A 15,562-nucleotide genomic window follows, 5' to 3' on the forward strand; every position below is an offset into this window, starting at 1 on the left:
GTTTAGTGTCTAATTAATTTGATTAAATGGTGTTTCTAATGAATTATCATGTATTTCTAATCATATAATTATGTTCTTATTGTATACAATTAAGAGTTTTAACCAGTCATAAATGTCCATGTATATACAGTTCGGATAAATAAAAAATACTTTTTTACCTTTCTTGATCGGTCACTTATTGGAATTCGGCTGGTAATTCTCTTCTAATTTAGCTAATTATGAATTAATTATAGACATGTGAGACAAACTGGCATTTTTCCAAGTCATTAGAACACCTCTACATTCTGTTCATATAAGTATTAGAATTTTCATTTTCATAAATGAAAATAAGGGTACTGCTTTATAAAAAATATGAAAATTGAATGGAATTGATTGATTTGTGTAATTAACAAAGTAAAATGATTATGCATACATTACAATTAAATTATCACATTAAATGAAATTCATTATGCCAGAGGGAATGGAGAGTTTTAAAAATTTATACTAAATAGGAAATCCTCTTTGTCCTCGACCCCCAACATAATTTCCTATCGAGTTGTCTGTGTTAAAGTTATTTCTGTTGCCTTGATTATTATGTATTCCATCATTTCCATGTGGAGTTAACTTAGGGCATGATCCATCAAATAATTTCTTAACCTTTCTGGAAAAAAGAAATGTATGTTTTGTGCAGAATTTTTAAAATAGAGAATCATAATTTTCCTTATTGGAGCATATGCAATTGCCCAACGTCCCATACCTGAAGTTATTCCCAATAAAATCATCGGCATAGTGAATAGTTTAATGTGTGAGATGTAATACCATGTCGTCCAGTTATCCACTTATTTGTAAGGTAAAAATTCGATTATAAGACTATGTGATTCTAGAACTAGACGAGAACTTACTTGCAAGCCATGAAACATTCATTAGGATATGTTAACAATGAGGATCCACATACTGGTTTGTATATATTAGGACAAATAGCACATGGATCAAAACATTCACCATTATAAGCCCAATTGACGTCCCTAAAATATACATTAAAGTATTAATATGTCTCAGATAGATAATGATTAAAAGAATAATTGACATAAAACTCATTAATATTGCCAGCAATGAGTAGAGTACAATTCTGCTAAGAAACAGTGTAAAAAGCAAAAGCAATTGTCATCAAAGTAACACCGAAAATAGTCGAATAATAATTGTAAATTCCTTCCTCACAATAGTTCAAATAAAGCTTTGAAAGGATATATAGTGTCACGTATGCAATTAAGCGCATCTAATTGATGGTGGTCAACCATCAGGTTATATTCGTAATGGCTGGTATATTCCCTAGGATTAAGAACATTTACTTACTGGCAATTTAATAAACACAGGTTAGAATAGGTTATACCATCAGCACCACAAACAGGATCATATATTTTGGTACATGAACATATCTTTTCGCATTTGCCTGAATGCCTCAGAAGTACTTCACTGTAAATGACAATAATATGAAAAAAAATTACAAGCAGCAATTTTCAGATTGAAAGACGACAAAATTTCAGACACAGCTGTTAAATAGCTAAAAGGGGGGATAAATGCAAAACACATGAAAAACAAATTGGTTTATATATTTCTTAGTTCAATACAAATAGTTTTCTCTTTGGCAAACAACGTTTTGCACATTTCCGCTCTCTGAATTTTTTCCAATTCTATTTTGTATTTTTAAACATACCCACAATTCAATTCACATTCATTAGAGTATGTTACACCATCTTCACCACAAACTGGTTCATAATTTCTAGGACAGGCACATGGACATTTTCCCTCAGATTTCTTTGTTACTTGTCTATTAACGAGATAAAACACATAATGAATTATTGTCAAATTGTCTGAATTCGCACGTAATGTTTGCTATAATTAACCAAAACTTAATTGGAATTCTCACTTACCCACAATTCAACTCACATTCATTAGAATATGTTACACCATCTTCACCACAAACTGGTTCATAATTTCTAGGACAGGCACATGGACATTTTCCATCAGATTTCTTTGTTACTTGTCTATTAACGATATAAAACACATAATGAATTATTGTCAAATTGTCTAAATTCACACGTATTTTTTACTATCATTAACCAAAAGTTAATTGGAATTCTCACTTACCCACAATTCAACTCACATTCATTAGAATATGTTACACCATCTTCACCACAAACTGGTTCATAATTTCTAGGACAGGCACATGGACATTTTCCATCAGATTTCTTTGTTACTTGTCTATTAACGAGATAAAACACATAATGAATTATTGTCAAATTGTCTAAATTCACACGTATTTTTTGCTATAATTAACCAAAAGTTAATTGGAATTCTCACTTACCCACAATTCAACTCACATTCATTAGAATATGTTACACCATCTTCACCACAAACTGGTTCATAATTTCTAGGACAGGCACATGGACATTTTCCATCAGATTTCTTTGTTACTTGTCTATTAACGAGATAAAACACATAATGAATTATTGTCAAATTGTCTAAATTCACACGTATTTTTTGCTATCATTAACCAAAACTTAATTGGAATTCTCACTTACCCACAATTCAACTCACATTCATTAGAATATGTTACACCATCTTCACCACAAACTGGTTCATAATTTCTAGGACAGGCACATGGACATTTTCCATCAGATTTCTTTGTTACTTGTCTATTAACGAGATAAAACACATAATGAATTATTGTCAAATTGTCTAAATTCACACGTATTTTTTGCTATAATTAACCAAAAGTTAATTGGAATTCTCACTTACCCACAATTCAACTCACATTCATTAGAATATGTTACACCATCTTCACCACAAACTGGTTCATAATTTCTAGGACAGGCACATGGACATTTTCCATCAGATTTCTTTGTTACTTGTCTATTAACGAGATAAAACACATAATGAATTATTGTCAAATTGTCTAAATTCACACGTATTTTTTGCTATAATTAACCAAAAGTTAATTGGAATTCTCACTTACCCACAATTCAACTCACATTCATTAGAATATGTTACACCATCTTCACCACAAACTGGTTCATAATTTCTAGGACAGGCACATGGACATTTTCCATCAGATTTCTTTGTTACTTGTCTATTAACGAGATAAAACACATAATGAATTATTGTCAAATTGTCTAAATCCACACGTATTTTTTGCTATAATTAATCAAAAGTTCCATCAGAATTCTTTTCTACGCCTCTGTTACATAGAAATAAAAACCTCAAATATATTTATAGAAAGTAATAGCAGAAAGCGTTAAAGATACTTTAAATGTGAAGCTGTTTTAAAAGATTTTAAATAGACATGGAAGTTTTAGACTTTAAGTTACTTAACTTTATTAATCAACTTTCAACCGCTTTAAAGAACTACTTTTGGAATGCATGGTATGGGATAGTATATAGAATGTATATATAATGGGTGTTATTGTTAAAATGACGCCTCACTGACAATTAAATATATTTTTACGAAATGTTATATACATTTTAAATGTAAGGTCAAGGTTTGTTAGGTCCGTGTTTTCCAATCCACCTGCCTAAGTTTTCGAAAGTTGAATACTTTATTCACATACATGTATTTAAAAAAAAAACAACTTGAATCGTCACCAAATATCACTATACATGTGAGAGTTATTGCCCTTTATCGTGGTTAATTACATTAACACATTTATTGTCTTAGAAGAATGACAACACAGAACGTTTTGTATTGAATTTCAAGAAAACCAGACGTCAAATTAATTTTCACCATGAATAGTTACATTTATAGCTGAAATGGAGGTCTATATACCGGTAATTGAGGTCTTTATAATAGCAGTGTAAACGGAAAATTGAAATAATTAAAATAAAATAATTTTGTTTTTGTAAATGTTATGGTGTACTAGTAGTTAGAGCAAGTGAAAACAAAAAAATATTGAAATATAGAAAAAGTTATTCAATATATAAGGTCTTTAAAAAGTGGGAGGGGGGGGGGGTGGGCAAATGAAAATGTTTCCTCTATCTGTTGAAATACAACCGATAGCATAACCTGGTCATTTTTGAAGATTTGAAATATTAACATCTCCCCTCGGTGATAAACTTTACAGAATTAAAATATCTTGATTAGTCTTTGAGATATTCCATGATGAATGGGGTAAATATTGGAGAAATTTGGTCGTTATTTGTCACATTCACTTTATAAGTGATATACTGAACAAGTCATTTGATGTTCGTGTAGTGTTTATCGTTATCAAAGTAAGTTCATCAATAAATGTTCGTTTTAGAATCATATAAAATTGACAAGAAAATATGAAAACTAACACACAGTCCAGTTCACATTGATTACTATAGGTTTTACCATCAACACCACAAACTGGTTCATCTATCAACTGACAGGCACAAACTGGACATTCTCCATCAGATCTCTTGGTAACTCCACTGAAAAAGCAAAATGTCTTTTTATCATTAGTTTAAATATTGTTTAACATCAACTAAGTGCGTCATCGTGAAATATTCGGTTTGTATGAATTTGACTTAGATAAAACCAACAATCGTTCTAACTTACTGCTTTCTGCAGGATCTTTTAGCGACTTTAGCCTACTGACATATTTAATAAGAGCAATGCTGTTTTCAGTGTTTTTGAAAGACAAACATGAGTTCGACTAGTGTTTATCGTTATCAAAGTAAGTTCATCAATAAATGTTCGTTTTAGAATCAAATAAATTTGACAAGAAAATATGAAAACTAACACACAGTCCAGTTCACATTGGTTACTATAGGATTTACCATCAACACCACAAACTGGTTCATCTATCAACTGACAGGCACAAACTGGACATTCCCCATCAGATCTCTTGGTAACTCCACTGAAATGGTGAGAATCAACTTAACCAACTTAGAAAATGGTAGGACAAAAATCTTCTTTATATTCGAATCCCTATACTGATCATCAATGATAATTTATATTGGTTTCAATTTGCAAGTTCAAGCGTGATATTGCCATATCAATATATTTTCTTTTTAATTGGTAAAATTTTCTTATACTTACAAACAGTCCAGTTCACATTGGTTACTATAGGTTTTACCATCAACACCACAAACTGGTTCATCTATCAACTGACAGGCACAAACTGGACATTCTCCATCAGATCTCTTGGTAACTCCACTGAAAAAGCAAAATGTCTTTTTATCATTAGTTTAAATATTGTTTAACATCAACTAAGTGCGTCATCGTGAAATATTCGGTTTGGATGAATTTGACTTAGATAAAACCAACAATCGTTCTAACATACTGCTTTCTGTAGGATCTTTTAGTAACTTTACTGACACATTGAAGAAGAGCAATGCTGTTTTCAGTGTTTTTGAAAGACAAACATTAGTTCGCCTAGTGTTTATCGTTATCAAAGTAAGTTCATCAATAAATGTTCGTTTTTGAATCAAATAAAATTAACAACAACCATTCTTAGAAAATATGATAACTAACACACAGTCCAGTTCACATTGGTTACTATAGGATTTACCATCAACACCACAAACTGGTTCATCTATCAACTGACAGGCGCAAACTGGAGGACATTTACCATCAGATCTCTTGGTAACTCCACTGAAATAGTGAAAAGGGGCGTGTTGTTTACAATGTCTCCGAACAGTATGCACTTAAAATTAGTTAAAATTATTGGTTATCGTTATCAAAGTACGTCCTCAAGAGACAGTCATTAAGATTAAGTTAGACTTAAATACATCATTCTATGAAAACTTACACACAGTCCAGTTCACATTGATTACTATAGGTTTTACCATCAACACCACAAACTGGTTCATCTATCAACTGACAGGCACAAACTGGAGGACATTTTCCATCCGATTTTTTTGCAACTCCACTGAAAATTCAAGATTACAGAAACAAGTTGTCCGTTATTAACATAGAAAGGCTGTGTGTAATGGTTGGGTTCTAATTTTTTAAAAGTGTCTATATTCCGGTTAAATCAAATATTGCACTTGTCAAATTCAGAGAAGTTTGAATAAAAAGGCGGTTTTTGGAATACACCTACAGTGAGAGTATCGGCTACATTGCCTAACCCACTCTTTTCATGGTTCACAACAAATGTACCGCAATTGCCACATCGAAAAGCAATGAAAATATATTCAAAAATAAACAAAGATATTAAATGACTGCCAATCAGTCATTTTAATAGGTCATTATGATGCGTTTTAAAATTATTATTTCTTTCTTCCTTCCTCATGAATTCCGCATGGTGGAATGAATGATGGAACAATGCAATAAATAGCAAATAAAGGAATTAAGACTTACACACATTGTTGATGACACTCATTATTGTAGGTTTTGCCATCAACACCACAAACAGGTTCATAGTTCAACGGACAGGGACACAGAGGATTAGCCCCAACTGAAATAAAATGTACACTTATAAAGGAGTAACATTTTTATAATAGTCATATAGAGGTTATACATCTCATTTGATAAATAAAATCCCGGGGAATTTATCTATTAGATTACCGACTCAAGAAGGCCTGACTGTGTTGAATACGTCTCAGTCTTGAGTTTCAAATAAATGTGTCGGTCGGTTTCTAAGTCAAATAAAACACTTTCCCTGGGAACAGTGTTGATCTGTGAACACTGTTAATGATTACCTTAGTTCAAATAAAATAAGGTACGATAGGTCGAATCTGTCCCTATAAAGTTGCTTGTGATAAAAATTCCTCGGATGTTGGATTTTTAATATTATAAAAAAATGCCGAGTTCTAACCTTTACATATATCTTCAAGCCAAACCAGACTATCAGACAGCCTCCCTTTTCAATTCATAAACGAGTTATCTGAACCTGTGTGAAAGCAAAACCTTCCCCTTTCTAAAAAGCAGGATATGTTGGACTTTTTAAGACGTAGTCTCAGTTTACAATTACTTGATCGTTTTCAACACAATCTAATTCAATAATATCCTTCTAATTGTATAGCAAGTTGAATTTATTATTGCGTGTGGCTACAGCATGTATAATTACCATGTCAGTAAAGGACACATTTTATTTAATAGGCGTTACCATCCAACAATTCTATTAAATGATGGTCACATACGATAATAAGTAGTTTTTCCATTTCATTAAATCTTAATTAACTCAAACCAAGAAGTTACAGAATATAAATCATCAAGGATCGTGATATATTTTCCCTCCTACATGGTTACTTTATTTCGAGTCTTATTGACAATTAGTTCATTCTCAAATTATAATTGGTTTGCTCTTACGTTTTTGTAAAATACTGCATGTCTCAACACATGAATAGTTTTAATGTATACTTGAAACACCCACTTTCTCTTGTGAATGAGTTATCCAATACAAACCGTTGAAAATATTTCCTCGGTCACATCGTCGTGTGACTGTTCCTTGACACAGTTTGGTAATTATTATTGGTCATAATCATAATGGTTTATTGTACCCTAAGCAAGTAAATTTAGCTAGATGATAATCATAGACATTGCATGGAAACATGTCCTGGTTCAGAAAAAAGTAAAAAAAATATGTAAACTGTTTGTAAAGAAGATCATATTTTAGATATTTTGCTTTCTGCTTTATTTGAAAAGTCTGTCCCTTATTAATGATTGGCATTTACAAGGCGTAAACCGTTTAAGCCAAAAATGCCTTAACTTGCTGTTACCAGCTCGGCAGGTCTATACATGTGGAGACATATAATATTAACAGTGCCCAACTTTTATTGTAATAGAATAGTGGAAAGTTAGAGGTAATATCTCAAATGAAAAAAATATGTACACCTTATTACCGAGTCCATTCATGCATTTACTAGGGTTTTTGTGCAAATACTAAAGACCTTAAAAATTAGAATTACTTCACACATCGAAAATAGACAAGAAAAACTCTCTGGTCATCCGGGCTCTTAGAAGACTGGACCTCCTCTTTTGTAATTCAGATGGATTTTATCCTTTTATTCTGCTTTAATATAAATTAATATAATGTTACTTACCCGAAGAGAAGACCAAAACGAAAATCAAACCCTTCATGATCGAAATAAAATCCAATATTGAAAACCAAAAATCTAGCTTCACTTTATATAGGAATCAATTTTCTTCAATATTGACAAAAACATAGTCTTTACCTTACTTAATTTGTTTACTTTATAATATTAACGGATACAGTCTAATATACATTTATGTCATAAATTTTGACTATTAAAGAGTTGGAAATTAACTTTTAGATAAGCTCATAAAATCATAAGATATCCGTATTCTTGATATCCTAATGGTGGTAAACGTCAGCATGATTTTAACATGAACTTATTAAATTCTTATAGTTTCTTGAGTAGGTCGTGAATTTTATTTTACTTAAAAAGAACAGGTACGACATATTCCTGTATAAATACTTAAAGGCTATATGCACCTTATAAATAAAAGGATAGACGTCAAGAAAAATGTTTTAACCTGTTTGTATCAACATTAAACGTATCATAACAAATACCTAATTAACAGGGATTATCCCAAATTTGACCCATTATAAATTTAGCATAGATGTGGTGGGATAATACGATCTTAAAGTTTTATCGAATTAATAATATGAAAACAATGTCAAACGGAACGACCACCTCAAGTATTGCTTGAATAAAGAAGCTTCATACAGTTCGGATCGAGCTTATATATACCCGGTTATAATGTATTGCGCGGCTACGAAAAACGTAGTGTATTTCTTGTGTAAGTCGCTGTGATCGCATCTTCCAATGCTCAACATCCTGTTTCTAAATTTTTTCATTTGAGTCTAATCATTGGTGAAATACCGTAATTATTATTATTGATTAAAGATAGCTTGCCAGGCAAAGTAATATACGCCCACTGGCAGGTTTGATTTTGAATAAAAATATTTAGCAGTACAGTAACAATCACCAGTATGAAATATTCAACCTACACTTCTTTTGAACTCTTTAGGGCGATACTGAATAATATTGAGTATGAGTTATTTCCCTAGTTCTTGAAAAAGTGTTCAATCTGTAGCTCGTGAAAACTCTAGAAGGCAAATATTCAATCTTCAGCGCGGTACTGAATAATAAAACCAAGTTTTGTCAAAATCCAGCAAGAATCATGCCTTTTAGTGTTTAAGAGCTCAATTTAAAAGCGTTTTCAAGAACAAGGGCAATAACTCATACTAAATATTTTTCAATTCTTCTGATTTTCAATAGGGTTCATCCTTGGGTGAGTACGAATATTCACGCCAAGTTTCATCAAAATGCCTCAAGAATTGTGCCTTCTAGAATCATTACGAGCTAAAAATTGAACGCGTTTTCAAGAACAAGGGCAATAACTAATACTTAATATTTTTCAATTTTTCTGATTTTCAATAGGGTCTATCCTTGGGTGATTCTGAACACTCATGCCAAGTTTCGTTAAAATCCATCAAGAATTGTGCCTTCTAGATAGTTTACGAGCTAAAAATTGAACGCGTTCTCAAGAACAAGGGCAATAACTTATACTAAATATTTTTCAATTCTTCTGATTTTCAATAGGGTTCATTCTTGGGTGATCACGAACACTCATACTAAGTTTTGTCAAAATCTGTCAAGAATTGTGTCTTGTAGAGTGTTTACGAGCAATTGTGGACGGACCGACGGACATGGGTGATGGCAATATACGCCCCGCGTAAAAAGCTTCATGTAACAAATATCATCTAAGATTTGATAATAAGTAACTCGTCACAATATATATATCATTTTCATGAGATCCAGAAATATACAGACTGAATGGCATCTGCGATCATGCACTCAATGTAACATTTACTGTCAAAACTATGGGGAATAAACCGATGAGATGCCAAAAAACACTAAAAAGTTTGAAGGATTGATGTTCATCAGTGGTAGATATGTTGAAAAGAATGTATGATATGACATGTTACTCATCATCCGTTCTCATTCAACTTTATGAGCACTTCTTACCTGGTCTTTTTTCTTTGGGAGAACTGGATCTGGCACAGAAAACACATATATACTAGATACCATTATACTGTATAATGCACTTTTACCAATAATCTGCAAATATTTGTCGATTTATTTTCCTCGTATTCATGCGATAAAAGGGATGTGCACTGTCTGTTTTGGCCATATCTCGATCTTGTGCATAGTTTATTGTTGTCAATGACAAGATTTGAAACATTGTATACGTGAAGTCAGTAAAGGTGCATGTGTGTTTGTTTGTTATCTAATAAAAAAATGTCTTAAACTATAAAAAAGAATGAACTGAACAAAAAATATTCAATGACAACTAAAACATATTTTCTTTTAATATGCAAGTTATTTATCAGCAAGGCTACTTTTCATTGTTAGGTATTTCTAATAAAAGGTGGTATCCAATGTAATGTATTTGTACTGCAACGGTAAGTTTTCTCAATTCTCAGAGAAAAATCAATTGATATGTTTTTGATTGGTTTAGTTGGTTCAAAAGCCTATTTCTTTTCGATTACCAACTGTCGGGGGATCTCTAAGTGTACAGCTTATCGCACAATGGCCATTTGTGTTTGAGATATCCAACTAACATTAACTTGTTTTTGTGTATGTTGTATCTCTTGTCTACGGTGTACATTCACAACTTTGGTGCACTTATCAACCGCTTATAAAATATTTTAGCCGGCGTTGTTAATTGAAAAAGTTTCATTTCAATTTCTCTTTTTTAGTATCTTTTCTCTTTTCTTTTTAAAATGGGGTTTATCTTCCCCTTTCTTTGGCAATATATCTTTTCTCTTTTCAAATTCCTTAAAATTGATATCCATACCTGTTGGATAATTTAATTCAGAATTTTTATTAGCTGGAGCTACATTTATTTCATAAGATTTCCATATCTCTATCTTTCTCTTTCTTTTTGATAAATTGCCTTTTTTTCTTTAATTGTGTAATCGTAGGTTAGTAGTTCCCGATACGGAACTGAAAATAAGTGTATTAAGTTTCTTCTCCATATAATTTTTTCAAGAATACCAGATGTATTTGAACACACCTGTAACCAATTACTGTAAAACAACATTCGTGCAGATGATCTCGTGTCTCGGGTTATTACTTTCTCTTTTAGAAGGTACTGTTGCTTTCAAATAAGACATAATTGTATAAATTTTAATATATATAAATGATATTTAATTATATTATTTAAGTCTACAGGATATTTAAATACAATGAAAATCGTTTTTTACACCTTTTGTATTGGAATGGAACTTCTTCTAATGCAAACGTGTTTCTTGATTAATGTGTATAATTTCGCCGCTAATGTGAAGACCTGCCCGCTTTAAATGAATTAATATACTGATTCTTTCTCTAATATTTTTTGATTGACGAAAATCCAAAACTATTCACTGTTTTTTTTTTATAGTTCTTTTGAGCTGTTGTTAAGCTCAATTCAAAATTTTCGGAGAACGGGTCTTCTCAACCAATAAAAACATGTTTCAATGAAACTATTCGGTTGTCAAGAACATTATTATAATGTTATCAATAAAACTGTCTGTTTATAGGCAACTCCCGCCATGAGTAGAAGTCTTGTTTTGGTTGTAAATATTTAGCCAATTTAAGGTAACAGCATCAATTATACAGAAATAATTTTCTGTAATAAGCATAATCTGCCACAGAAATTTGGTACCAAGTTACCACCATTCATAACTGTATCCAAAAAGTGTGGTTAGCGATTTTAAAATTGCTGATCTAGTGATTTTTTTATTTGATATCTCTGTCTATAGAACACCATTTTTGAATATCACAAAAGAAATATTAAACTACTGAAGGTTAATCGCCTGAAATCTCTTTAAATGATTCAAATTTTTTTTATTAACAACCAGGGCCACCGCATACTATTTCATACCGATATTGAAATATTCTTGCCGTGTAGGCAAATAATATTAATTCGGTGGTAGTGACATGGTGTTTCTTTTTACGTTTTGTTGTTACTTACAGGATTAAACACGACAAATGCCTAGAGCCTAGCTCAGACATGCTCACAAAATGTGATATGCAAATTACTTCTGAAATGTAGTTAAGTATTTAAGGGTTCCATAAAGTGTGTGGAATTCAGTCGTTAACATTTATTGGTATGTACTCTATATTATCATCTAATGTTAACATTTGGAGAATTATACATTGATTTTCTTTTGTGTGGCTTATTTTAGTTTGACCTAGGGCATCTACAAATAATTCATGTCTGCTTTTTTTTAAATATTCAGAAGCATCACTGCAGTTAAGAAAATGGCACAAGTAACAGTCGTCACTACCCAACCCGCAAAAAAAGAAAAGAAAAAGTACTGGTAACATCATTGGAAGGACATAGAGATTGGATTACTGGCTTATTTGACTGTTGTGATGACTGTAAAGCATGTAAGTAGCGCTTTATGTATATAATAAATGGAATTTTTGTGAAGCGAAATACAAGTAATTCCCAGATTGCTTTGAATATTCTGATGTAAAGTACAAATTTTACTCATTTTCATGGTAATTGTTGTTCTCCATAACCACTAACCTTTCATTCTTACCAACAAAATTTATGGGTTTCTTTATGAATTATGCTAAAAAATATCTAACTTGATCTCAACGGAAGCGTTTTCATTAAACGACAATGTAAGTATAGACTTAAAAATCAAGATGACAAAACAAGGGTTACTCTCTCTATTCATCAGGCTTACAACAAACAAAAAACAAGCTCAAATTTCAAATATTGTGTACCATAGGGAGACAATATATTTTACCAATTCATGTTACATTTATGCTGATAGGTACTTTCTAACTAAATTCATTTCAATTGAGTATAAATTCAGTCATTTATATGAACTATCTGTATTCCTTCCGTTAAACGGAATCTTAAAGAAGAACAAATCTCTTTATCCACCATAGTGGAATTTCAACTAAGTATAAGTATAAGTTCGCCCGACTTGTGTCCAATTTCAGAAAACAAAGATAATCTTTTGCATATTACTTTTGCCTAATCGAGTTCTAAGTAACGATTCATCAAGAGAAAGTGGGGTTCCCATTCCAGTTCCAAATGACATACCCAAGCTTACTCTATTCGAAACACCTGATGGTACTTCTCTGTGCAGGAGTCGACTACTATATACACAACATTTACTCTCGATTTCGCCAATCTTTGGACGAGATTTTTGATTGACGGAATTGTCTTGTACGGATTTTTATTACACAGAAAATCGTAAAAACAATAATTTAAAAAAAGCATTAAAATCCAAGGATAAAAAATTCAACAATCATGTTTTAAATCATTTAATTTGCTTTCAATTCTGTTACAGTTATGTGCACGTGGTTTTGTTTCCCCTGTTATGTATGTTCGTTAGCTGATAAACTTAACGAGTGTGCTCTAATGCCTTTTTGTGTTCCTGGAGGAATAATAACAATGAGAACACGATTGAGAACATTGGGTGGTATCAAGGTACGAACGGTTTTATTTTAATAAGGGTTGAAGCCGATAAATACATTACATATTTTGATTAGCCTTATGTACGGTACAAAATTAATAAGATTTTCGGTAAAGAATGGAATCCGAGAAAAGTTAAACCTTCTTTTTTAATATTAACTTGGAAAGAAACGGATGTGTTTTTCTTTACATGGCCGTATTTCCGTTCTACCGATCTGATTCAAATAGCACCAATCTCAATTCAATTGTTATTTTTTATATATTTGCCTTAGATCTTATTGCCCATGAACACCGTTCTGAATTCACAAATCGATATAAGATCGTGTTAATACACAAAAAATGTAATTGTCCAGGTTACCCCATTCAAATAATATTGTTATACCGGCAATTGAATTCCCCTCTGGATTGAACTGAAAGGAGCATTCCGCCTTTTTTTTTTCTCAAATTTGTGAAAACTATACACGAAAATCTAGAGAAAGTAAATTTTTTAACGCCAAAACTATTTTAAAAGTTTACGTTAACTTTTAAAGTTTGTTTTGCTTTCTTGAAAGTGCTAGAAAATTACTGTACGGATTGAAGTAAAATAAACGCCTAATTGTGGAGAAATATGTCTCCTACGTCGTTAGATTTCGAATAATAATATCAAGGTATTATAAAATCACCAAAACTGGGACAAACTGCTTAATTAACTCTCTTTAAAACAAATTCAGTTTTATACATAGATACTTTAGAAATATTTTTAGGTATAATTTACGACGAAAAATGCGGAATATCGGCCCCTTTAAACATGATGACTAAAATTTAATTACCATAAAATGATAAAAAAAAATATAATCTTCTTTTCCAGGGTACGATCTTTAAAGATTGCGTGGCTTCGACTTTCTGTGAGCCATGTGCCGTTTGTCAAATGGCGAGAGAAATGGATTATATGGATCTTTAATGTATTGTAAATTTTCTACGCCATATCTTCATAGTGAATATTACCCAATTTATAAATTTCTATCTAGTATTCTTTGTAATTAAGTTGAAATGTTGATCGTTTTTAAAAACCCAACTATCTATTTACTATAGATCACCTTCCAGTCGCTAGTGGTGGGATGGAATAATGGACAGCTTCGATTATCCATACATTTCTTTGATTTTAGTGGAAAAGTATGTTTTGCCATGTTAATTCATCCGAATTAAGCATTCTTCACTTCGTACAAAGTTAGACTAAATGCAGTTACCAACTGTGACATCAGTTCAAATACATTGCATAGACGAAATTTATCAATTCTCTAAATGTTAAGGAGATTAATCATGCCATTTGTTCTTGTAAACCACGATCTATTTCACTCCAAATTCTGTGAACCTTTTAGACTATTGTGTTAACATTGTTAAATTAACAATAATTCGACATATTATATTTATTTATAACCATTGTAATCCATTCATAACTAGAGCCACACGTGGCACAGAGTGGGACTTTGCAAATGTAGCAAATTGCAAAAGACTCTGAAAAAATCAACCTTCTACGATAATTACATCACGCGCAAGAGCAGTCTAAAGTTGAGAAGAATTCTTTGGAAGATTGTTATAACGGAAGTAGACAGACCTCACAAATGAAAGTATCAGAAGATAGCCAAGGTCAATGACATTTAACATTGAAAGGGAGAGGGTCAACAAAGGTCAAGGTTACGAGATACAAGTCATCAAAATTTTTAAATATATACGGCTATAAAACCGGAAGTTGAGATAGGACAGCAAATATAAAAGTATAAATAGATAACCAATTTGAATGACCTTTGATCCTACAAAAATCAGGGTCAAAAAAGGTCAAGGTCAAAAATTGAAAATTTTGAATTTTCAAAACCTGTTCCTTTTTTTGAACTATAAAGCTGAAACAATCGAACTTCTAAGACAACGTGGCTCAACGGATGAAGTAATTGTATGCAAAGTTCCATTTTGAACAAATGTATACGTTGCGAGTTAAGTCCCTTGTCAAAATTGTCAATAATGAGTAATTTAACCCGGATGTGCTACGCCCACCTTAATTTCTTTTGCATAGGTTAATTGATATTCTGAATGTTATGTAGTATCCCAAATTTAAAGCTTCTACATCATACAGGTCAAAAGATATAGGTCAACAAGAGTCAATAAAGGTCANAATTGAAAATTGAAAATATGGAA

At 31.7% G+C, this 15,562-nt stretch overlaps 1 protein-coding gene across 1 annotated transcript; it reads right to left on the bottom strand.

Annotated features, from left to right (window-relative positions):
- Nucleotides 1-66: 66 nt before the first annotated feature.
- Nucleotides 67-8,028, bottom strand: LOTGIDRAFT_210962 (hypothetical protein). Its single transcript, XM_009066885.1, has 17 exons — nucleotides 7,987-8,028; nucleotides 6,302-6,398; nucleotides 5,751-5,870; nucleotides 5,474-5,593; nucleotides 5,039-5,155; nucleotides 4,740-4,856; nucleotides 4,312-4,428; nucleotides 2,996-3,109; nucleotides 2,779-2,892; nucleotides 2,562-2,675; nucleotides 2,345-2,458; nucleotides 2,128-2,241; nucleotides 1,911-2,024; nucleotides 1,694-1,807; nucleotides 1,333-1,452; nucleotides 882-1,004; nucleotides 67-640 (listed from the first exon to the last, which is right to left on the bottom strand). Exons 1-17 carry the CDS (start codon nucleotides 8,021-8,023, stop codon nucleotides 484-486), a joined length of 1,923 nt encoding a protein of 640 aa, XP_009065133.1. The 5' UTR covers nucleotides 8,024-8,028; the 3' UTR covers nucleotides 67-483.
- Nucleotides 8,029-15,562: the final 7,534 nt, after the last annotated feature.

This window comes from Lottia gigantea (genome assembly GCF_000327385.1).
Source record: "Lottia gigantea unplaced genomic scaffold LOTGIsca_8, whole genome shotgun sequence".
Classification (NCBI taxonomy): Eukaryota; Metazoa; Mollusca; class Gastropoda; family Lottiidae; genus Lottia; species Lottia gigantea.